Raw genomic sequence first — 26,874 nt, 5'->3', positions numbered from 1 at the left:
AATCAATCCTAATTTATGTTATATACTAACATACCAAATCTCGTTTTTTTAACTAAAAAAATAAAATAGTTATAGGGGTGAGCCACTTTTGAGACGCACCCGGTATATCTCATATAGTTTTTCAGATTTCAATTCATATTTGATCTTAAATTTGGAACATCCTATACATTACATTTTTCACTTTTATACATTTGTACCAAAAGTATATTAGGCATTATATATTTGTTTAAATTCATTTTCATTTGCAATCTGTTTAGATATCAACAGGCTTAAATATAGGCTTTTTCAATGAAAATTTGTACCTTATTAAGGTTGACACACACTCGAGGTTGATACATTGTGAGACTTTTGATTTCACGAACTATAAAACTGAGATTAGGCTTTGATTAGGGTATGGAGGATATGATGAAGCCATGAAGCCCCGTTCTCAGAACATTATTTGCTGTCCTCCATTCGCGAATGTCAAGTTCCAGAGCTTTACGCCTTGGGCTACTCAGAACGGTTCTGAAAAGAGCTGTGCGCGATAGCCTCGCTTGTACATCCATATGGCGCGGAATAGTACTGAACTTTATGACTCAATTGAATGGATCATGTTCTTGAACAGTTCAGAGCTGCACCACTGCGTGAATGGAGGACAGTAATCACAGACAGTAAATTGACTGTCGCCACTGTCGCCAGCGACACGTTTGACTATCAACAAATGAACCAATCAGATTTGTACAAAATTCAAACAGCTGTCAATTCTGAATTTTGTGCAAATCTCATTGGTTCTTTTGATGTGTCGCTCGACAATACGAAGATAGAACTGAGAACGGTGCTTGATACCTCTATATAGGAGATTAAGGTAAGATGGTACCGCTATCCTCCATATATTAGAATTAGGGTTGCTATACATCCTGATTTACCCGGACATGTCCGGATTTTTAAAGTGTCCGGGGCGGTCCGGTCCAGATTTGAAAAAGCGTCCGGGAAACCTGACCACGCAAAAACAATTTAACTTATTAACCAAAATTTAACCAAACAAACAATTTAACCAAAAATGAGACGGCGTTGAAAAGCAGAGGTTATAATAACCTTTCAAATGATGTGCTACTCGAGATCCCGCATTATATTTAAGATTTTAAGGGTGGATGTCATCCCCGCGTGGGGTTTGAATTAGGGGCTTCAAAAATAGTCGCATCTTATTTCCCCTTCGAAAATAAAGTGGACGTGTTTCACCGTTTTGTCCTTTTCACACCAGAAATTATTTTAAATTGCCTTGTTTCGTTTGAACTGGGACACCCTGTATGACCACAAAAACAATTTAACTTTTTAACCAAAATTTAACCAAAAAAACAATTTAACCAAAAATGGGACGGCGTTGAAAAGAGGTTTTAATAACCTTTCAAATGATGTGCTACTCAACCCCGCAATATATTTAAAGATTTTAAGGGTGTTTTTAAGGGTTTGAACTAAGGACTTCAAAAATAGTCGCATCTTATTTCCCCTTCGAAAATAAAGTGGACGTGTTTCACCGTTTTGTCCTTTTCACACCAGAAATTCCTTTATTAAATTGCCTTGTTTCTTGTTTCGTTTGAACTAGGACACTCTGTATATCTCGGGTTTATGCAAGATCTGCGGTGCATGCTCATTCTGCCCCTATATCTCTGCTATCCACACATACCTATGGGCAGCTCCGGCGGCTCCGGCCTAAAATTAAAACAAAATTACGCTAGCTTCACATCTTATAACGGATATGTTTTTGAAGTTTGTGTGTTGGCTTCATGATTTGTTGACATTAATTTAAAATTTTAGATTTGAGGCTTTTAAATTGTTTTTTGCCTCATATTTTTTATAAAGAAAGTTTTAAACTTATAGTGCCATATACATGAAAGGAGGTCGAGAGAATACTTTTGTGATTTCAATGCTCAACAAAGTTTAACAGGTAGAGAATAATTACATTCAGATAAAACAATTTTATTTGTGAGACCATTAATATGAATTTATATGCTTTCTAGTTCTTTTTGATTATTGTAATATATTTATTTATGTTTTAGATTTTATCTCTACACAACTGTACTAAATAGATATATTCTCACAATGGATAAAAGGGAACTTTTAAAGCAAGTTGGTACATACATTTCAGATGGAAAATTTCGACAAGCTATAGAGTTTATCAATAATGTTAAACTAAATAATGAGATTGGTTTAAATATTTTAATCCGTATTGCCAATGTTTGTCATGATAAAAGTAGTGAATTACAAAATGAAGATTTTAAAGATATATGTCATTTATTAAAATATGTTCTACTTCACATAAGTACATTGAAGGGATCCTATTTAGATTCTTACCTGAAGTCAGCATTTCATATAACAAAAGTTTTAGTTGAGAAAGTAAGTTTTATAATATATAAATATATAATATGATCTATTTATGATGTGAAGTGATTTTTAGGAGTTGTATGAACACCTTTCAGCCATTGAATTCATGATATTACCTTCGTTTCTTAATGATTTTCAAGATTCCAAACATATATATCAACAAATAATCTCCAAGCTTTCTCATTCAATATATCATTTGGCAAAAACTAAGGATACCAGTCGAAACAAACATGTTTTAGATATTACCAATCTTATCTTAAAGTCGAGCACTAAAATTTCTGATGATACCATAACTTTAGCCAGGAAACTTTTCTGCAATATCTGCTGTTTAAAATTTAAAAGTTACGATTTAAAATTATTCTACCTTATGGTTCTAAAGACATTTAGAAGTAAAACTTCTTTTAGTATCGATGAGTTAGTCATACTAATAGAGATATTTTCACAAATATTTACTACTTTTATTAAAGAACGTGCTTTTAAGGATGCAGAAGAATTATTGAATGATATTGGGACGTGCACTTCTTGTGAATTGTTTATAGATTGCCATAAGATATTCCAAATAGTCACTGGGTTGTTTCCTAAAAAACTGAATAATGTTTCAAATCATATTAATATTGAATTACTCATGAATACACATTTAGAGCTAAAATACAGAATATTGCCTTTATTAGAGGAACCCTTAAGAGTGCTTTTAACATATTATGAAACAGATGGGCTACAAACATGGTGCTTACTTCCATCTAATAATATTGGTGCTTGTTTAGCAATATTCCAAAATAGTATTTTTAACTACTGGTTTAATAAAAATTATTTATCTAAGTCGGATATGAATGAAAAGTACAACATCATTATGAAAGTTGCCTGGCATATCCATAAATTAATTCTCAGTAATATAGAACAGCATAAAGACAGCTCGGAAGAAAATTTTCACTCCGTAAGAAACTGGTTTATTTATTGTTACTCGCTCATTGGAGAAATGAAGAAAAACAATTGCGAAAAATGGATTGGTCATTATAAAGTAGTTAATTCCTACACTCATAATATAGGTGTTGAACTATATAATCAAAGCAACGCTGCATATATACTCTTTTATGAAGAATTTATACAGAGGTTTATACAGTTTGAAGATCTACCTGAAAAAATTATAAAGGCTAGCCTAATTGAAAAAGCTTTTTATGTTATTTGTGAAATGCATTCCAAGAAAGGCGATATTTTGAGTTGCATGGCATTTGCTGCATTACATTGTTTATTGTATTTGGATACAAGCTCAAACATATTTTTTGTTTGGTGGATAAAGTCAAAGGTAAATTTAAATATTATTTTTATAATGATAAGAATATATTAGTTGAAAATGTGATAGTTCTCATTTTTTTAAAGAAATAATGGACAATATAACAAAATAATTTCAAATAAGAGTTAGGGCTGTGTTCAGATATTGATGGTAAGAGTAGTGATGAGCAAATCGAAGACCAAGATTTGCTTGATCGTGGTCTTGCAGTCTAATAGTAGTCTTACTGCAAGACTTACAAGTTTTGCACTTTTTAATGGATTTTTATACTAAAGGCACTTTCTACATAATATAAAATATTTTTAATAAATGAAATTTAATGCAATTAAATCTTTTTGAAGAGAGAAACACTATTTGAGGAGCAGACTTACTAAATGCATTTTGTCCATTTTTTAAGATTTTCAACCAAAAGTGGCATTACAAACTACATACACAGAGTCACAATATAATGCCAGACGACGTGATAAATACATTTTATCCTATAGGCTTGGTGCATTCTCCGCCGGTGCTGCCACTGCCGGAGAATATCGTAAATAACGAATACATACAAATACACGGGTTTAAATGGCGAGTAAACGAAAAAATTAGTATATAATTATTCTAAAAGTGTTAGAAAGTATGATTTGTGGAAATTCTAAACAAAAAAATATAAAGGTAAATATTTTGATATCTTCAGAAGGTCTAACTTGCATTATAATTTATTATTCCAGTTAAAAAAAATTAGATGAGTTCAACTACACAGTTGCACGCATAGTTTTATCACCGGTTTTGCTAGTGGAGCATAGTTGGAGCCAGGGTTGGAAAAAATCATGATTTTTTTTATTTAAATCAGATTTTTTTGATTTTAATTCAAAACAATATTTAAATCGTATTTTCAAATGACTAGGACTTATTTGCAATTAAAGTCCTATCCTAAATGACTAAAGCCCTGTTCTCAGAACGACGTCGTGTCGCTGGCGACACAGTTTGACATTTCAAACAACCAATGGGAGCTGTACTAAATTTAAAATTGACAGCTGTTTGAATTTTGTACAAATCTCATTGGTCCTCTTGACGTGTCGCTGGCGACAGTCGCTTTTCTGAGAACGGGGCTTAAAGCCCCGTTCTCAGAACTGCGTCGTGTCGACAGCGACACTAATTGACACTTCCAACGACCAATGGGAGCTGTACTAAATTTAAAATTGACAGCTGTTTGAATTTTGTACAAATCTGATTGGTTCTTTTGTCGTGTCGCTGGCGACAGTCGCAGTTCTGAGAACGGGACTTTAAGCCCCGTTCTCAGAACTGCGTCGTGTCGACAGCGACACTGATTGACACTTCAAACGACCAATGGGAGCTGTACTAAATTTAAAATTGACAGCTGTTTGAATTTTGTACAAATCTGATTGGTTCTTTTGTCGTGTCGCTGGCGACAGTCGCAGTTCAGAGAACGGGGCTTAAAGCCCCGTTCTCAGAACGATGTCGTGTCGCGGGCGACACAGTTTGACATTTCAAACAACCAATGAGAACTGTACTAAATTTGAAATTGACAGTTGTTTGAATTTTGTACAAATCTCATTGGTGCTTTTGAAGTGTCGCTGGCGACAGTCGCAGTTCTGAGAACGGGACTTAACTCTTAACTCTGAGCGATACCGATAACATTAACAATTCTATGGGGCGTGTTATTTTTCCACATCGGTCACCAATATATTCCGCAAAAAAAGTCGCTCGCTTCAGATCAAAAGGATTTTTTTTCAAACGTCTCAAAAGTATTAATTTTTGCCATTTTAACGGCTATAGGCACTTTTAATGGCTATAGGCAAGTAAAGCACTGTTACGCCTAAGCACAAAAGTACAAAAATATATTATTAAACTGATATTAAGTGTCAACGAGTGTGAACACGAAGTGTCAACAAAAATTCAACGAGTGTACAAATTGTTTCTCGATTGCTGTTTGTATTATTTGCAATGTTTGAAATTGATTAAAAAATTATTTGTAATTTTTTTAAAAAATAGTGTTTTATTCGGAGTAAAAATGTACTTTTTGTGCCTCCTTGTAACGTCGGAAAAGCTTACGATGGTATAGCTTTACGATGGTCCTTCAAATGTACAGCATCGTCAAAAAAAGTATAATTTCTACTCTTAATAAAACAATAGAAATAGTCTTAAGTCGAGAATGAAAATAGTATTATCTAATGTCAAAGTGTAAAGTACTTACTGCAAATCAAAATGTCGGTAAGAATTTGGAAACATACCAACGTTTCAAAAAAATAAAATAAAACAACATATTTTCTAACGACGATTATAGATTTTCGGGAATGAAGATATAGTCTCTATATCAGAAGAACCTAGTTCTGCACTAGTTGCCGAATGATATGTATTCGAAAAGCGAATTTTTGTCACTTATAAATAAATTTTAAAATAAATTCCTGCGTTTAGCGGTCTTATGGATTCACACGAAATTACTTAAATTAAATCGGTTCAACATTTAAATTGATGAATAGATATTTTCATATAGTTTTATAAAATTTACAATTATTTTTCGATTTATTATCTGTTATAGAAATATTTTTGATAGTTTTCTAGGATAGATTTTTATAACTTTTACAGTTATTTTTTGATTTATTATAAAGTTTCAATAAAATTAATTTTTTGATTTAAATCACATGATTAAAATTAAAAAAATCACTTGATTTAAATCAAATGATTTAAGTCATGCCAACCCTGGTTGGAGCTATTTCGGTTATAACGAAATTTTTTAAAGGTACATAATTATAATTTTAGAAGATGTGTGTATGATAAAACATTTAATCATTAGTTGATTAAAAAGGTATACCATTAATATTGCAAATTATATTTCATCTATCCTCTCATAGTATACCGGGTGCGTCTCAAAAGTGACTCACCCTTATAACTTTATTATTTTTTCAGATAAAACGAGATAATCCGGTTTCCCCGGAAATGACTAAAACTTTTGATTTTTAAATGGCACCCTCGGTATTTTTTTACTTTATTCTGTAGAAAATGACACTCTGAATCGAATGACATATACATCAATTTTTGACATAGTCACTCAAAAACAAATTTTAAAAACTATTTTAAATTTCAATCTAGAGTACCATGGCTGTGTTAAAAACACTAATTTTTAATCAAGGAGCCTTGGAAAAATAGATTTGATCGTCTAGTGTTTTTAGTGTCTTGTCCTGGCTGGTTAAAAGATGCCCAAATCGTATTTTTAATCATATCTCAATTTTTTCAAATGAAACGAGGGTGGCTCATTAGCATATTTGGAAAAAGCATTTTTTTACGAATAATTTGATACCACACACTTGGTATTTTGAGTCAAATTGTCGTTATGAACCGCATGTTACAATTTCAACTAAAGCCCAGTTCTCAGAACTGCGTCGTGTCGACAGCGACACTGATTGACACTTCAAACGACCAATGGGAGCTGTACTAAATTTAAAATTGACAGCTGTTTGAATTTTGTACAAATCTGATTGGTTCTCTTGACGTGTCGCTGGCGACAGTCGCAGTTCTGAGAACGGGGCTTAAATTCAAACAGCTGTCAATTTTAAATTTAGTACAGCTCCCATTGGTTGTTTGAAATGTCAATCTGTGTCGCCCGCGACACGACGCAGTTCTGAGAACGGGGCTTAAGCCATATGCCAAAACGTCAAAAGTTGATATATGATATGTCATTCGATTCAGAGTGTCATTTTCTATCGAATAAAGTAAAAAAATGCCGAGGGTGCCATTTAAAAGTCAAAAGATGTAGTAATTTCCGGTGAAACCGTAAGTGACCGAAAACAATTGAATATGTCAATCAATCCCAATTTATGTCATATACTAACATACCAAATATCGTTGTTTTATCTGAAAAAATAAAGAAGTTATTGGAGTGAGCCACTTTTGAGACGCACCCGGTATTTCTATTTAATTTTTTATTATGTAACGAGTACTTTATTTACTCACTTGTTTCGTCGAACTGCTTGAATCCATTTTTGCTATTGATCAAATCGGTGTAAGAAATTCCGAAGCTATAAAATGTTGTTTCGGGAGAGTTGAATATCCGGGAAAGTTGAGTTATTGAATGTTATCGCACCCAACAACGCCCTAATTACGCTCTCCTTTACGCAATAATTAACATTTTTTTGGGCAATTTTATTAATTATTGAAATTTTCACAACACAACAAGACGCCTAGTTTGAATTCTTTTTCACTTATTTTTTACTACCCGAAACAGCGTTACATCACACAAACCTCGAACCTGAGTGTTTTATAGTCTCAATAACTGCATTAGCAAAAAACTAAAATACTTAAATATTATGACAAAACCCCGATTTCAATATTATTTTAATGCGATCGACATGACGGCGGCGGCGGCGTGAACTATATATTGATAATTTCTGATTTCTGCCGTAGAGTGCGCTGCGGTCGGAATTTGTTGAAATCAACTGAAATGCACCAAGCCTATTCAAATTAAGTGGCGAAAATACCTTAGACTCTCTATGTGCTGTATGTCCATTGGCGGTAGACAAACAAACAGAAGTATGTTCCTGTGTGCTGTGGACATACTGCTGTTTGTTTGTCACTGCCAGATGAAGAGTTTTTCGTACTACCACTTCTCTATTTTCTGAATAATACTACTTAAAATAAAGAATGGAACTACGCCTGGTGACCATGTAGTTGGGGATACGGACCATGGTAGCAGAAAAATAAAGAGAAATTTCACGTCTAAAGGACAGTCAACAGTTTTTTTTAAATTATTTTCAGATATCATCAAAACTAGATTTTTTACATCTAGTTGTATTATTTTTATGATTTCTTATCCAGTTTTCAAGTATACTAGTTTTTCGGTAAATTTATTGCAAAAAGAAAAAAGCAGTTTTTCTTTGTTTGCCAATATTCGAAAAAATGGACAAAATGCATCTAGAAAGTCTGCTCCTTATTGTCTGATGAAATCTATTATTAGCCGACCATACCAATAGGTGTGGTAGGCTATTAAGATCGGCAAAAAAGAGTTTTTTTTAATTTCACTCAAAATGAGTCATTTGGGTCATAAGTGACCTAAATACAAAATATTTTCATGGTGTCTCTGTTTGTCTGTCTGTAACACGATAATTAAAAAATCGCTAAACCGATTTTAACCAAATTTGGCACAAAAATACTGTAGCACCCGAGAATCTGGCCATTAGTTTTTGGTGGGGGTGGGCGGTTGGTAAGGGGGTACGGGAGGGGGTTAAAAATTTTAAAAAATCGTAACTCCAAAATTACAGTAGCTAGCGAAACGCGGTTTTCAATTTAAGATTAGAAATAATATTTGCAATAAAATTTGTAATAACATCAATTTCAGTCAAAGTCGCAGTTTTTGAGATATTCCTTGTGGAGAACTTCAAACTACTAGTATGGGCGTCTCTCCCATCGGACGCGACCCCAGGTGGCGTATAGGGGAAATAACCGCGGACCAAAATTGGAAAAATTCCTTTACTTTGAAACTAAAAGAACTACCTACCAACTTTTTGCCTCCCGGCGCCAATTTTTTTTAATAAACAGGGTGGTCTGAATTTACTGAGAAACTTTGGAAATTTATTCTGCAGATAAAAATAAATAAAAAAGTTTGTATAAATTTATGTCCTAAAATACTTCGTTTCGGAGATACAGGGTGTAGAAGTTTCATTTTTATTTGTTTTTTTTTTCAAATAATTTTTGAATTGACGTAGATATTTTGATGAAAGTTGATGTCTGGTTTCTTTTGAACCTTGGACACAAAAAAATCCAAATTTATTTACTTCACTCTAATAACTATCTAGTCTACATGTTTATTTTTTGTCAATGATGACATGTATTAATTATTTTGATTCCAAATATCTTGAAAATGATTGCCTGTGCTGACTTTTACCAAGAGACCATTTTTGCGTAAAAAACTGCAGAAATGAAATTTTTTTCTCTCAGTATAGTGTCATACATGGATACACGGACGAAAAGTTATTACTCTTCAAAACAAATAAAAAAAACCTAGGTGGCGCTACCTACAAGTGGGACTCATACTAACATTAAAACCCAGTTTCTCACGTAAAAAAATATCCAGATACCAATTTTCATCCAAATATCGACGTTATATCAGTAAATATTTGGAAAAAATCTAAATAAAAACGAAACTTATACACCCTGTATCTCCGAAATGAAGCACTTTAGGACATAAATGTATACAAACTTTTTTATTTGCAGAATATATTTACATTCGGACCACTCTGTATAATGAATCAGCAATAATGTTTATTTTTTTTGTTGGAAAAATCGTGAAAACTCTATTTGCAATAAATTAAAACTGTATACTGGGTGCGTCTCAAGAGTGGCTCACCCCTATTTTTTCAATTAAAAAAACGAAATTTGGTATGTTAGTATATGACATAAATTAGGATTGATTGACGTATTCATTTGTTTTCGGTCACTTCCTGTTTCACCGAAAATGACTACAACTTTTGATTTTTAAACGGCACCAGTGGTATATTTTTACTTTATTCGATAGAAAATAACACTCTAAATAGAATGACATATCATATGTCAACTTTTGACATTTTCGCATCTGGTTTATTTTAATTTATAACTTCCGGTTCGGAACGAAAATTTGACTCGAAATACCAAGTGTGTGGTATCAAATTATTCGTAAAAAATGCTTTTTCCAAATATGCTAATGAGCCACCCTCGTTCCATTTGAAAAAATTGAGGTATGATTAAAAATACGATTTGAGCTTTTCTAACTGGCCAGGACAAGACACTAAAAACATTAGACTATCAAAGCTATTTTTCCAAGGCTCCTTGATTAAGAATTAGTGTTTTTAACATAGCCATGCCACTCTAGATTGAATTTTAAAATACAATTTTTTATTAAGCGAGAATGTCAAAAGGTGACATATGATATGTTATTCTATTCAGAATGCCATTTTCTATCGAATAAAGTAATAAATACCGAGGTACTTGTGATTTTTAAATGGTAGAAATCAAAAGTTGTAGTTATTTCAGGTGAAACAGGAAGTGACCAAAAACAATTGAATACGTCAGTCAATCCTAATTTATGTCATATACTAACATACCAAATCTCGGTTTTTTATCTGAAAAAAATAAAAAAGTTATAGAGGTGAGCCACTTTTGAGATGCACTCGGTATGGCTTATTGTTGACGGCTACTATAAATTACTTATTCGCCGGCAATAGTTTCAGAGAAACATTTTTTATATTTTTTATTTAAAAAATTATAGGGGTGAGGGGTAAGTAAATAAAAAAATCGCTATTTTTTTAAATTAGTATCTATGAAAAATGAAAATGTGTGAAATAAGAAAAAAGAAAATAAAAAAGACCGCAAGACGCACGATGGACTGGATTTTGAGTTAGTCTTGTACTGTCGGTCTTGCACCAAACGCAAGACCAAGACCAGTCTCGCTCATAACTAGACGTGAAGTCACTCCTTAAAAATGTTCTTCCTTTTCCTGCTATTTTCAAACAAGATTGGAATGTCTTTATCTAGTTCTTTATCTAGAATTATACATACATACATACTGCCATTACTCGCTGACGTGTATTTGACACGCATCAGAAGATGGTTACGCAATGCGTTTTCTTTCATGAGCGTTTCTGTGACTCAGGACATTCAAAAATCTGTCTGTGACTCCGCACTCAGGACATTCAAAAATCTCATTGCTTTGTTGCTTCTTTATTTTTTGGTTGTCGTTGTTAACTGAGTTTACAATTCTTCTCCATTGTGTTCTATTGTGCGCTAATTCTTCCCACTCATTCTGGTAATACCCCTTTAAGTTTTCTTGGAAAATATCCTTGTACCTTTTGAGTTGTCCACCCGGTTTCCTCTTACCACAGAATATCTAGCTACGCAACAGAAGCCTCATTACATGTATAAAATTGTAGGTAGCAAAAGGAGACAGGCTTTTAAATCCTGTCTCCAAATCAGATATTTTGATGCGATAGTTTCGCTACTACATAATAGAGGGCAATAAATTTAAAAGAAAACAGTTTTCTACAAACAAAATTTAAAAGAATTTTGTGCAGTGTTGCCATTGTGTAATTCATATTGTAATACTTCCTGATAAAGCCTACCTTCAAATTTGCTACATCATTTAAACATATTAAAATAGATCAGAGCTGTTTTTTTCAATTTGCCATGTTAGTTGGAATTAAATCTTATGAGCTAAATTACAATCACTTCCTGACGTTTGATTGTATAATTGAATCCTGAATTTTCATTGTAATTCGGCGACAATATAATAAGTATTGTTCTACTATTATGATACCACTTCCTGACGTTCGATTGTGTTCATACCAAGTTCATATCGTATAATCAGGAAAAAACGGCGTTAGCGATGGCTATGAAATGAATATCGCTGTCATTTTATATATAAATTTAAATGGGAAATGTCATCGATCGTCCTTTTCCAGCCAACTAGACGCCGTTTTTTTTCGGTATCATACGGTATTTGATATATACTATTTTCCATGACATTACAATATTATGGTACCATGAAGCATATAAGTGATACCATAATATAGTACCATATTACGATACATGGCGTTCGATTGGGCTTAAACTTGATATACTAAGTCTTCAGTGACATTGTAATATCATGGTACCATGGAGCATATAAAGTGGTACCTTCTATAGTACCATATTTGGTGACATAGCAATATTAGGTACATGGCGGCAATAGGGCTTAAACTTGGTATACTACGTATTTTCGGTGACATTGTCATATGATGGTACTATGATGCATATAAAGTGGTACCTTAAAATAGTACCATATTTCAATACCATTTCCTGACGTTCGATTGAGCTCATATTTGATATATACTTGCGTATTTTTGATGACATTGCATTATTATTGTACCATGAAGCATATCAACTGGTACTATAATATAGTACCATATTATGTACATGGCGTTCGATTGGGCTTAAATTTAAGATACTACGTATCTTCGGTGATATTGTAATATTATGGTACCATGGAGCATAATAAGAGGTACCATATTACAATACCATTTCCTGCCGTTCGATTGGGCTTAAACTTGGTATACTACGTATCTTCGGTTACATTGTAATATGATGGTACTATGATGCATATAAAGTGGTACCTTAATATAGTACCATATTTCAATACCATTTCCTGGCGTTCGATATGGTACCATGAAGCATATCAACTGGTACCATAATATAGTACTATATTACGTACATAGCGTTCGATTGGGCTTAAACTTGGGATACTACGTATTTTCGGTGACATTGTAATATGATGGTACTATAATGCATATAAAGTGGTACCTTAATATAGTACCATATTACGATACCATTTCCTGGCGTTCGATTGGGCTTAAACTTGGTATACTACGTATCTTCGGTTACATTGTAATATGATTCTACTATGATGTATATAAAGTGGTACCGTAATATAGTACCATATTACGATACCATTTCATGGCGTTCGATTGTTTTTAAATTTGGTATACTACGGATCTTCGGTGACATTGCAATATTATGGTACCTTAAAGCATATCAAGTGGTACCATAATATAGTACACTATTATGATATCATTTTCTGGAGTTCGATTGGGCCCAAATTTGGTATACTTGCGTTTCTTTATAAAGATTTGTTTAATTAATAATTTTAATTTATTTTACGAATTTTAATTTATTGTTCGATATCGTGACAGCAACTTTTATGCCGAACTAATATATTATTAATTGTACCTGTGGCACTTTTTAAAATCTACCTAGGTCTATATAAATAACGTGGCAAACGGAAGAAATTTGTTATTATAGTATTTTTTAGTCAGTTAACATTTTTGTACTGCATTTTAATAAATTATTTCCATTATTATTAAACTTATATTTCATTACTAACGTTCCAGCATTAATAAATATCACTATCAATCGCCCTGTATATTATTAATTTTAAAGGTAATTAAAGGTATTTTCTTAGTTAACATTATAAGGTAGTGTATATATTAAAAATGTATATGTTTTGTAATAATATACTTAAAACTATTTTAATAGCCAAAGGAATAATTAATATAAGTGTATCTGACAAGAAAAGAAGAATAGAAAGAAACACATACTGCATTATACACAGTAAAAAGAATGGGATGCTAATTCAAGTCTTTTTGAATCTGGCAACTGTGCATATTTAGCCGAGCTACAAGGCAGTCGACGAGCCGTCGATCCAAAACCGAAAGTTCAAAATTTCTAATTATATTCTGATTATGACATTGTCGCGCCATCTAGTATTCTATTTGTGCAATTTTAGCTCTTTCATTTCGAGTATTTTTCTGTTGCGTAGCTAGATATTCTGTGCTCTTACCAAGCTCACCGTAAAGCAGAGATTTTGGTAGGTGATTTTCTTGTGTTCTGCATACGTGACCAGTCCATCATAAGCGGGATTTTGTAATCATGACTTCAAAGCTCTCGCACTCACAAAAACACTCACAAAATTTTTTCAAGGACCGAAACGTTTGAGACATGGTGGAACCATTTGATTCTTAAGAGTTGTCTAAGGTGTCTCTAGAAGTATACTCTTTTTTGGACGTAAATTTTATGTCTACCCTGAATATTTAACGCAGCCCTGTTATAATTTTAGACAGCCTAATGCATAAAAAATCAATACAATAATGAATAATAAAATTTCTATTTTGTGATAGACTAGTTGTCAATGTTTTATTTTTTTTAAAGAAGACTGATTTTTAGGCAAAGGCCAGGCAAGATAGCAAAATACAGTCGCATACACTGGTAACTTGTTTATATGCTCAAGAAAAGGTTTTAAAAAAAATTATTGATCCCACAATCTATTTAACAAACGACAAAAAAATTGAACTGTTAATTTTTGAGTTAACAAATTATAAAAACTTGTATAAAAGCAAAACCCCCATGATGGAAACTTTTTGTCAATTGATTGAGGTAGGTAATAAGTGATATCCTTGATTGAAAGAATTGGGAAGATACACAACCTAATGGGCGAATTCGTGACAAGGCTGATTTGATTTCCCGTTACGTCTCAAGTGCTGTAGGAGGTGCGGTGGAGACACCAATCGTTCTGCGGTCAACGCATAAAACACTTACTTTCCCTAATTCGGCCAGCGAAGACATATCGAAAAGAGTGTGGATCTGAAAGCGACAGTGTTGCCATATTAAAATGTGTAATATCTGTAATACTTTTGACGAAAATATCTTTGGATGAAAAATCCGCGTTTATGTATTGAAAATTTATTCGTGTTAAACATATTATAAACAACAAAAATAAAAATTCTTTTATAAGTACTGAATATGTCGTATGATCGAAAAAAGTCGTTTAGTTGGATTGGAAATAACGATTATTTTGACATTTACCATAATATTTTACATATGAAATAACAGCGATCTTCATTTCCATGTTCAAGCCAACGCTGACGCCGTTCTTTGTTTAATCATATAATATTGTATTAAAATTTTTAATAATAGAAAATCTGTATTATTAACATACTGTACCCAAAATCCGTAAATCTACGAGTTAATCTGTAGTTCTGACAACACTGTCAGCTGTCACCGGCAACCACCCATTCTGTCGATCGAAAGCAGAACTACGGTACAGTATTCTTTATCCGCTGCGCTATAAACGACTATCAGCGCGCAGCAGCGCATAATTGAACTAAATCTCAGAATTCTCGGACAGGCTAACGGTAACGCCAGCTACATCTCCGACAGGTTTTGTGCCACGAAATCGCCCATAAGGTTACGCATCTTGTTATTTCTCCATTCAACGGTTATATCAAAGGCGTAATAATTGTATTGATTTTTAATAATTAGATTGCAGATTTATTAACCATAGTGAGTGTTATTTCAAAAATATTTGGTGATGGAGATGTTGTCCTGCATGATAAAATGGCAAGTACGTTCTTTGATTTAATGGAAAGAATTGATGAAGGCGCAAGTACAACACAAAAACCTATTTACATAATGGCATTGTCAGTTTTACGGTATTATCATTATAAAACTGTTTGTAGAGAAGCAGCCAAAAAGAGTATGGAAGAAGTAGACAAAAATCAACTAGGTAAATTCGATTTATTCTCCTCTATTAATAATATTTAACTGGTTAAATTTTAAGTTGTTGAATCTGCTAAAGAAAAATTTGATCCAGTGCCTGAAGATCCCAACGACGAATGTGATGTTGTAACTGCATACGCTAACTTAACACTAAATAAATTTCTAGAAGTATTGAACTATTTAGTTAAGGCATTAGATGGTTTATGCAATATTTTTGAAGAAAACTCTGAGTCTCTTGAGTTAGATATTCTACGTAACTGTGTAAAACTGTCAATTAAGATTGGATATGAATTTCGTATACAGTATTATGAACTAAATTACCTACGTGCCTTTGAATTAGGATTTAAGATTGCTGAGAAAACATCAGATAATGAAAGTCAGCTATTATGTATTGCATTTCTAATAGAATCAGCAAATACAAGTAAAGCGCTTGTGAGTAAAATAATTTCCCAAGCTGATACATTAATTGCAACGATGGAAAAATGTAACGAGAAAAATAAGTATAATAAAGTTATGGCCATGTACTATATAGCGAAAACCAAAGCATATTTACATAATAAAGTGGATGTAGCATATGAGTCTTGGAAAAAAGCAAATTCGGTATTGGATGCTGACAAAGATAATGATGAAATTGGATTTCTTCGAGTAGAGCTGAACATATTAGATTTTAAATTAACGAGAGCGTGCAATTTTGTTGTGGGAGATCATGCAAGAAATCCAATGACTACAAAACTACACTGTGCATTTGACCTTGTTTGTGATTTGTCCAAAAATGATGACGTTTCTAGTAAGTATTTAGTTCTTTATTACTATTGTTGTCTTTGAATAAAAAGATTAAGGAAGGAGCCTATCAAAAAATTTAGGTTGAGCGCGATGGGAACCTTATATGTCAACGATAGAGTAAAGTCCATTATCTCATTTGCTTCGAGGTTTACAAAAAAAATATATATAGAAGTTATAGGGAAGATTACCACTCGGCAAGGGCGTGAGACAAGGAGATACCATCTCTCCCAAGATATTTACACTGGCACTGGAAGATGTCTTCAAGAAATTAGAATTGGAAAATAGAGGTCTAAACATCGATGGGATACACCTTAGCCATCTAAGGTTCGCAGACGATATTGTCTTGCTGAGGACTGACATTCAAGAACTGAACACCATGCTAAAGGAGCTAAATGACCAGTCCCAGAAAATTGGCGTTAAAATGAACTTGAAGAAGACCAAGATAATGAGCAACAATATCCATAACATTACCGTTGACAACATTATTATTGAAAACGTAGACCATTATATATATTTAGGTCATAAAATCAAGCTGGGTAAGGAGAACCAAAATAAGGAGATCAAACGCAGGATCCATTTGGCATGGGTAGCATTTGGAAATATGAGCGATGTTTTCAAGGATAGAAAGGTGCCCATCAACCTAAAGAAAAAGGCTTACGCCAGCTGCATTCTACCTGTGCTTACGTATGGCTTAGAGACTATGGCAATTACTCGAAAACAGTAGAACAACTACGACTAGCATAAAGAGCCATGGAAAGAATCATGTTGGGAGTCACCATTAGCGAAAAAATACGGAACACCCACATACGTCAAAAAACAAAATTAATAGATGTCGTAAAAGAGTGGCAAGTCTAAAGTGGCAATGGATAGGACATGTGGCAAGACAGGATCCAGGCCGATGGCCCCAAAAAGTCGTCCTATGGAGCCTAGGGGAACAACAAGAAGTGTGGGCCGACCAAAAAAGAGATGGGTCGATGACGTCAGGGCAGTGGCGGGAAGACAATGGATAAGATTGGCTAGAGAACGTGAAGCATGGAAAAACCTAGAAGAGGCCTATATCCAACACTGGATGGAACCAGAGTGAGAAAGAAGAAGAAGGGAAGATTAAGATACACATTTTAAAATTATTATAGAGTATACAAGGTGCTTCAAAAAAGTGTGGCGGATATAACATATGTTTTTTTAAATGCAACGCCCTATTTTTTATTTTATTTTTAGATTATGCGTAAAATTCCATAACTTTTTTTATGTATAATGTTATATACCTAAAATTAATAGTTTTTGTAATATTTCAATTTGTTTAAACAAATGTTAAATTGCAGTGTGGTAAAAAATTGTCAGTGGTGCCATTGTTTCTGATGTTGGAGTGCCAAAATTTGGTAGGAGAGTTTTATAGAGATGAAAAAAAAAGATATATGAAAGATATTTTAGTTAAATGGTACAGGGTGTTCAAAATATATTTATAAATTTCAACTACTTAAAATTAAAAAATCTCAAATTTTTTAAATCGTACACTCTATATATTATCATTTTTTCTGATAGATTTTACAAAACTCTTCAACTTTTATTAAGTATGTCATATACCTATTTTTAATAGTTTGCGATTTATTCCCATTTTTTTTCTATTTTTACCCATATTTTTAATACAATTACCCTATAAAATCATAGTTATCATGACAGAACAAAACTATTTATTACTTATCTTTAACAAGTAGCTTAATAATTAGTTATCATTGCTGGTATTAGTTAAAATTAATTAACTTTACACAAATAAACTAAATCGCAGTCGTGAATTTCTTGGTGTATTTCTATATCATGTAAGATGACACTTGGGATTTTCCATCGCACTATGGTTTCTAGAAGCTAATTTTTTGGTCAAAATACATATTTTAGACCCACTGTATATGGACTTTTTTGTAAGTGGAATGCAAGCAGATATACAAATGAAGAAGACCACATGCATATATTTTTGTTTAGTTTTCATTTTTATTCCTTATCAGCATTTATAATTAGACGTTCTAGTGAAGTATTTGTGTCTATTCAGTTGTTGTTTATTTTCGGAAGAGTTTTGGTGAATATTAAGTGATATATTTCAGTGGGATATAAAAACGGATTACTGTTATTTTTACACTTTATAGTATGTATTTTAAAGAAATCACTAACTCACTAACAATTGCACCTAAGAATCAGCGTCCATTATTTTTTAATTAATTAAAAATAATAAGTTTAAGACAGAACATAAATAAAAAGTTAAAAGTTTAGTTTGACTTATAAAAAATTCTCCATGTTTCTCCATGCTAGATGTTTTTGGAAAAATGGCTACAAGGGGCCGATAAAGTTAAGAAAAACGGGTATGTTTCAAATTTTGTAAGACAGAAATTTCAGAGTAATGAACAAGAACTATCAGGCACAATGGAAAAAAGATAAATCGCCTTTGTATAAATTTTGAAAGAAGATGGCAGGCGGCTTCGCGGCTTAAAGATTTATTTTTAAAACAAAATGAAGACTGGTTAAAGGAGGATTTTATCCTTGAGTTAAGTGAACCCCTTCCATCCACATCATCTGCCGGCCGCCCACGATTATCTTTTTCGGAGCAATCTTCCAGAACCCAGAGAAGAACGGCCTCAAAAGTTTCTGAGGAACATAGACAGGATTGGGCTTTACTTGTGCAGGCTGCTTTGTAAATTTAGTTATCCTGTCGATGTACTTAACCTACTTCGTGTACCTGACTTTATCGAAAAGAAGTTAAATGAAGAACAATTTGAAGAGAAGCATGGAAAAGAAGAGGAATACGAGGAGGAAGTGCAAGAAGAAGAAATGCAAAAAGAAGAAGAGCAAGAAGATATTTCTAAAGAAGATTGTTTTTTGAACAGCAGTAATTCGATGATTGATCAACTTTCTTTTTTGGAACTAGATACAGGAGATGCTTCATAGGTAAAAGTTAATCACACGTTGAATGAGAAGATTAAAAATAACTTCATTTTATTAGTATTGTATTATTTTATTAAAAACACAAATTTACAGTCAATATTTTCCATTAAATGTAAGTTGTTTAATTTTGGCCAAAAAAGTAGCTTCTAGAAACCATAGTGCATCGGGGCGAATAGCCACAGATTAGGGTAATACTAGATTATCTAATTGTTGACGACTACTGATCTAGGAATTTCCTTCGACATACAGTAAAGTTTTTTCTCGTAGTAATTCTGGTTTATAATTATTCATTTGGTAAAGCCAATATTACTACTGCCGCGAAACCGTCCCATTACACACTGAAGATGTTTTTTAGATAATCTACATCTATTCTTATAGTCCTTAGCAAAGTACTATATAATATATAGTACTGAACCAAAAACTGTGGTTTTCTAGGTTTGTTCGTGTATATCAGTAACATTGACTAATTAATTTCAAAAAAATCTTATTATCTAATACAATTATATCTACCGTTTATACTTATTACAACAAATTAAAATAGAATTCAAATTTTGTTCTTAACTTGCTTAACAGACATAAAATTGTGATAATTATTACTTTTTGTCATGGTAACTATGATGTTATAGCGTAATTGTATTAAAAATATAGGAAAAAATAGAAAACATTGGAATAAATCGCAAACTATTAGAAATAGTTATATGACATAGTTAATAAAGGTTGAAGAGTTTTATAAAATCTATTAGAAAAAATGATAATATATAGGGTGTACCATTTGAAAAATTTGAAATTTCTTAATTTTAATTAGTTGAAATTCATAAATATATTTTGAACACCCTCTAGCATCTAACTAAAATATCTTTACATAGGTCTTTTTCTGTATCTCTATAAAATTCTCCTACCAAATTTTAGTTGTCCAACTTCAGAAACAATGCCATCACTGACAATTTTTTATCACACTGCAACCTAACATTTCTTTAAACAAATTAAAATATTACAAAAACTATTAATTTTAGGTATATAACATTATATATAAAAAAGTTATGGATTTTACGCAGAACCTAAAAATAAAATAAAAAATAGGGTGTTGTATTTAAAAAAAACATATGTTGTATTCGCTACACTTTTTTGAAGCACCCTGTATACTCTAATAATTTTAAAATGTGTATCTTAACCGCGTCCCTATAACTTTTATATTTAATATTTTTTTGTAAACCTCGAAACAAATGAGATAATGGACTTTACTCTATCGTTGACCCACCCTGTATTTAAAATGCGTAAAAATATAATACAGGGTTGACTTACACATAACTCAATAATTTCTTGTTTTATTTTACATTGACAATAAATGTTAGCAGTATCAAAATTGTTATAAAAATATACATTTCTAATAAAAATGGATAAGTTACAATAATTATTTAATAAGACAATTATGACTAAGGGCTTATCTTAGTTATTTTTGGCAAATAGTAAATCATAAAGAAAAGGCAAGAAAATGTATACCGGGTGCGTCTCAAAAGTGGCTCACCCCCTATAACTTTTTTATTTTTTCAGATAAAAAATCGTGATTATTATTATATGACATAAATTAGGATTGATTGACGTATTCAATTGTTTTCGGTCACTTCCTGTTTTACCGGAAATGACTACAACTTTCAATTTTTAAATGATACCCTCGGTATTTTGTCACTTTATTCGATAGAAAATGACACTCTGAATAGAATGAGATATCATAATATTATGCCAACATTGACATTTTCGAATATGGTTTATTTGAAAATGCAACATGCGATTCATAACGACAATTTGACTCGCAATATCAAGTGTGTGGTACTAAATTATTTGTAAAAAAATGCTCTTTCCAAATACAGGGTGTCATTGAAATGGTGTAAAAAAAGGGGGTGATAGTACTCCTAAAAATAGTAAAAAAAGTTCCTATAAGTATAGGGCGGAAAATTCATATTAACGGAGTTAGGGGCACTGAAAATGTGAATTTAAAAAACGATGGGTTTGAAATTGCAGGCTTAAAAAACGAGATAAAATTTCGAAAAAAAATGCTCTGCCATAAATTTTGACCCTAAATTAAATGGTGATACTGAAAAATTATTTGGAAAAGCGGAAAGGGTAATTTTTGCAAGGGTAGGGGGTTGTTTCGTGAATAACTTTTTTGAGGATATTTTTTTTGCGACGTGGGTTCATTTTTTGAAAACTACATACTTTTTCCTACAAAAAAGGTACTCTTGTTGCAAATCGCCCAAAGCGATGGTTTTCGAGAAAATTGAAGGCAAAGAGTTTGCTCTGATGGATTGCTAACTGGTTAATGAACATAAACTTATGAAAGTTATGGCGGTTCAAAAGTAACCAAATAGTTATCAAATAATTAATTGAAAAATTTCATGATTTTTAAAACATCTTATTGCTTTAAAAAACGAAATAATCCACTAGATTTCTACTTCTGGGGCCACTTGAAAGCTTTGGTTTACCCAGTGCCGATTAATACTGAAGAGCAACTACGGCAACACATTATTGACTGTTCCAATCAAATTTGGACAACACCAAGGATATTCCACAAGGTACACAGATCTTGGAGCAGATGTCTGCATTGAAATGAATGGTGGTCACTTTATACATTTACTATGAATGAATTAATAATAATAAAATAATGCATTCCATTATTTTAATAAGGAATTTTGGTAATTGGTTTATTTCGTTTTTAAAGCAATAAGATGTTTGAAAAACCATAAAATTTTAATTTTCCAATTAATTATTTAATAACTACTTGGATACTTTTGAACCGCCATAACTTTCATAAGTTTATGTTGATTAACCAGTTAGCAACCCATCAGAGCAAACTCTTTGTGTTCAATTTTCTCGAAAACTATCGCTCTGGGCTATGTACAACAAGAGTACCTTTTTTGTAGGAAAAAGTATGTAGTTTTCAAAAAATGAACCCACGTTGCAAAAAAAATAAATGTGCAATGAATTATATAAGGATTCTTGCACGCAGGCAGATTATTGCACGCAGGCCGCTATTTCCCGTTCGCGACTTAATATCTAACCGATACTTTCCGACAAGTCGGAATTAACTATCTGCGCTTTGGTTGTCATTTTGTGGATCTCCCAAGCTCACCTGATGATGGAGTAGGGCTCCGAAACCGGTAGTGAGAGCAGGTTGATCCGCATTATGACAAACACAGCGTAGAATTAAATTTCTATATTAGCAGTTAAGTGGCAAGAATCCTTATATAATTTTATTATATACCTCTACTGCAAGAAATTTGTTTTCTATTTTATAATTTGGCTTGCCTGAAAAAAAAGCCTTTTACCATCCTTTACTATCGATAGTTGCGCCTCGGTGGTACGAAAGTACTACCATTGCACGCAGGCCGCTATCTCCCGTTCGGGACTTAATATCTAACCGATACTTTCCGACAAGTCGGAATTAACTATCTCTGCGCTGTGATTGTCATTTTGTGGATCTCCCAAGCTCACCTGATGATGGAGTAGGGCTCCGAAACCGGTAATGAGAGCAGGTTGATCCGCATTATGACAAACACAGCGTAGAATTAAATTTCTATATTAGCAGTTAAGTGGCAAGAATCCTTATATAATTTCATTATATACCTCTACTGCAAGAAATTTGTTTTCTATATAAAATAATTATATATCATATAAATATAATCATATAAAAAAATATTGCATTTTAAAATTTTAAATGTAAAGTATATTTTTTGTTTGTTTTAGTGGGCACTTATGAACGATGCGTTTTATTGGACACTGTTTATGAATTGACTAAGGCATACTTGCTAAAACGATTACCTCGAGATTTAAGATGCTATTCTAAGAATTCTCTTGTTCTTACACAAAAAATGATGCTGCCAATGAGATGTGTATCATTTCTAACATTACTAGCCTACTGTGATCTTTTAACCTGCCAAATAGACAACTGCGGTGTCAAGTTAAGCGGAATTAAAGATATATTTTGCATAGAAAAGTCTGCATTATGTGATGCTCTTGATGACGAGATTGAGCAGGTTAGAAGTGGAGTGCAACAACTAACTGTGGAAGGACCTCAGTCATCTGGTCAATTGTCTCCTTTACTCAATTATCTGTCTGAGGAAAACTTTAAATTACCTGAATTTTTATACCACAGGGAAGATTGTTTGTGTTTTTTCTGCATGTCATGTGAATATCATAAATTTCTGATACAGAAATTTCATTTGGATGCTTTATTACATATGTACAAGGGAAACGGAAATTTAGCTGATAATTTTATTAAAGGAACATTAAAATTTTATGACAGATTGAAGGCGAATTATCCTAATTATATTAAGAAAGCTGAAAAGTTAATATCAATTGATTTAATCCCTGATTTTGAGGAATATTTTTTAGAATGTTATGGAAATGTATTATTTGACTACAGTTATCATTTACGTCGTTGCTTAAATAATTCTGAAGCGCTTGAAGTCAATACACGTTTGATACAACTTTTAATGCCAAAGAAAATAGAATTTGCCAATTTATACTGTGAAACGCTCTTACAAAGATATAGTTATATGACTCCTATTTCTCCGACAAAACCTCGCCTTCGCTCCAACAGGGACTTGAGTCCAGTGGTAAATATAGATAATACATTAGCAGTAACGCCTGAAAATAAAACGAGCACAGTCACTGTACCATTAAACAGTTCTTACAAGGTTTCGCCGCCAAAACAGCGGATAAAAACGAAAACTACCCTTTTTAAGTCGCCAAGCGAGTCTGAATTAAAATTGATTCCGTCACCTATTCACTCAATGAATTTCAAACAAAAAACAACAAAAAAGGAGGTTCATAATGATGGATCTATACATTTCCAAATACCAAAAGCGAACCAAAAACAGGGCGGGGTACAGTTATTTTCAACGCCAAATAGCGTCCACATTCAAACACCAAAAATAAATATATTTACAGAAGATGAATCTCCGAGTACTTTACGCAAAACCAGAAAGAAACAACAAAGTAGCAGTAAAAAACAATCAGGCGATGTGCAAACAAGTTCAGTTAAGAAAGTTACAAGGTCTAAGAAAAACGTTAACTATGATAATGAGGAGTCAGATAGAAAAATGCAAGAAAATAAACCGAATAAACATCAAACGGCAGAAATTCCAAAATCAACTTCGAAAACAAGGAGTCGAGTACATACAAAATTAACGGAACTCAATGACCAAGGCGACAACATTTCCTCGAAACCCAAAGTATTCGACAGCGACAAAAATGGTTGTGTTTCGGGTAGCCCTGGGCGTAATGTTATGAGCACAAGGTCAAAAGTTTTACTAGAAAAAATAAAAACATCTGCGGTAAAGAAGCAAGATGAGGCTGGAACGAGTAAAACAAATGTTACTGGAACCAAGCCAAAAGTTCAGAAAAGTTAGTCAGGCAATTGTTATTACACTAGAGGCATTTTAGCTATCAGCTGTGGTACACTGTAAAAGTAACGAATTATTGTTATTGTATAAAATATTTATTTTTAAGAAAGAATCTTAAAATACACACTCACTGTTTTAAATAAAAAATATTTTTTTTATATTTTTTATTTAGAGGGAATAAAACTCCTCCAGTTAGTAACTAATTTAAAATAATATTACTCTGTTTTCAGTATAAGTTTGGAACAAGTCATCTTAAATTGACAAGTTTTTTCTGCATGTCTTGTGAATATCATAAATTTCTGATACCTACAGAAATTTCATTGATGCTTTATTACATATGTACAAGGGAAATGGAAATTTAGCTGATAATTTTATTAAAGGAACATTAAAATTTTATGACAGATTGAAGGCGAATTATCCTAATTATATTAAGAAAGCTCAAAAGTTAATATCAATTGATTTAATCCCCGATTTTGAGGAATATTTTTTAGAATGTTATTGAAATGTATTATTTGACTACAGTTATCATTTACGTCGTTGCTTAAATAATTGTGAAGCGCTTGAAGTCAATACACGTTTGATACAATTTTAATGCCAAAGAAAATAGAATTTGCCAATTTATACTGTGTGAAACGCTCTTACAAAGATATAGTTATATGACTCTATTTCTCCGATAAAACCTAGCCATCGTTCAAACAGGGACTTGAGTCCAGTGGTAAATATAGACAATACATTAGCAGTAACGCCTGAAAATAAAACGAGCACAGTCACTGTACCATTAAACAGTTCTTACAAGGTGTCGCCAACAAAACGGAGGATAAAAACGAAAACTACCATTTTTAAGTCGCCAAGCGAGTCTGAATTAAAATTGATTCCGTCACCTATTCACTCAATGAATTTCAAACAAAAAACAACAAAAAGGAGGTTGATAATGATGGATCTATACATTTCCAAATACCAAAAGCGAACCAAAACGGGGCGGGGTACAGTTATTTTCAACGCCAAACAGCGTCCACATTCAAACACCAAAAATAAATATATTTACAGAAGATGAATCTCCGAGTACTTTACGCAAAACCAGAAAGAAACAACAAAGTAGCAGTAAAAAACAATCAGGCGATGTGCAAACAAGTTCAGTTAAAAAAGTTACTAGGTCTAAGAAAAACGTTAACCATGATAATGAGGAGTCAGATAGAAAATTGCAAGAAAATAAATCGAATAAACATCAAACGGCAGAAATTCCAAAATCAACTTCGAGAACAAGGAGTCGCGTAAATACAAAATTAACGGAACTCAATGACCAAGGCGACAACATTTCCTCGAAACCCAAAGTGTTCGACAGCGACAAAAATGGTTGTGTTTCGGGTAGCCCTGGGCGTAATGTTATGAGCACAAGGTCAAAAGTTTTACTAGAAAAAATAAAAACATCTGCGGTAAAGAAGCAAGATGAGGCTGGAACGAGTAAAACAAATGTTACTGGAACCAAGCCAAAAGTTCAGAAAAAGTTAGTCAGGCAATTGTTATTACACTAGATGCATTTTAGCTATCAGCTGTGGTACACTGTAAAAGTAACGAATTATTGTTATTGTATAAAATATTTATTTTTAAGAAAGAATGTTAAAAATACACTGTTTTAAATAAAAAATATATATTTTTTATATTTTTTATTTAGAGGGAATAAAACTCCTCCAGTTAGTAACTAATTTAAAATTACTCTGTTTTGAGTATAAGTTTGGAACAAGTCATCTTAAATTGACAACTTTTTTTTGCATGTCTTGTGAATCTCATAAATTTCTGATACCTACAAAAATTTCATTTGGATGCTTTATATTACATATATGTATAAGGGAAATGGAAATTTAGCTGATAATTTTATTAAAGGCCAACTAAAATTTTATGACAGATTGACGGCGAATTATCCTAATTATATTAAAAAAGCCCAAAAGTTAATATCAATTGATTTAATCCCTAATTTTGAGGAATATTTTTTAAAATGTTATGAAAATGTATTATTTGACTACAGTTAAAACGTCGTTGCTTAAATAATTCTGA

General features: G+C 32.5%; 1 protein-coding gene across 1 annotated transcript; it reads left to right on the top strand.

Moving 5' to 3' along the window:
* Positions 1-1,760: 1,760 nt before the first annotated feature.
* LOC115877678 lies at positions 1,761-26,354 on the top strand. Its single transcript, XM_030893947.1, has 8 exons — positions 1,761-1,924; positions 2,037-2,373; positions 2,435-3,664; positions 14,375-14,584; positions 15,470-15,713; positions 15,768-16,493; positions 23,162-24,823; positions 25,870-26,354. Exons 2-8 carry the CDS (start codon positions 2,080-2,082, stop codon positions 26,352-26,354), a joined length of 4,851 nt encoding a protein of 1,616 aa, XP_030749807.1. The 5' UTR covers positions 1,761-1,924; positions 2,037-2,079.
* The last annotated feature ends 520 nt before the right edge of the window (positions 26,355-26,874 follow it).

Source organism: Sitophilus oryzae, unplaced genomic scaffold, assembly GCF_002938485.1.
Source record: "Sitophilus oryzae breed Bouriz unplaced genomic scaffold, Soryzae_2.0 scaffold_1496_pilon_pilon, whole genome shotgun sequence".
NCBI classification, from domain to species: Eukaryota; Metazoa; Arthropoda; class Insecta; order Coleoptera; family Curculionidae; genus Sitophilus; species Sitophilus oryzae.
This window is presented reverse-complemented; position numbering and strand designations above follow the sequence as displayed.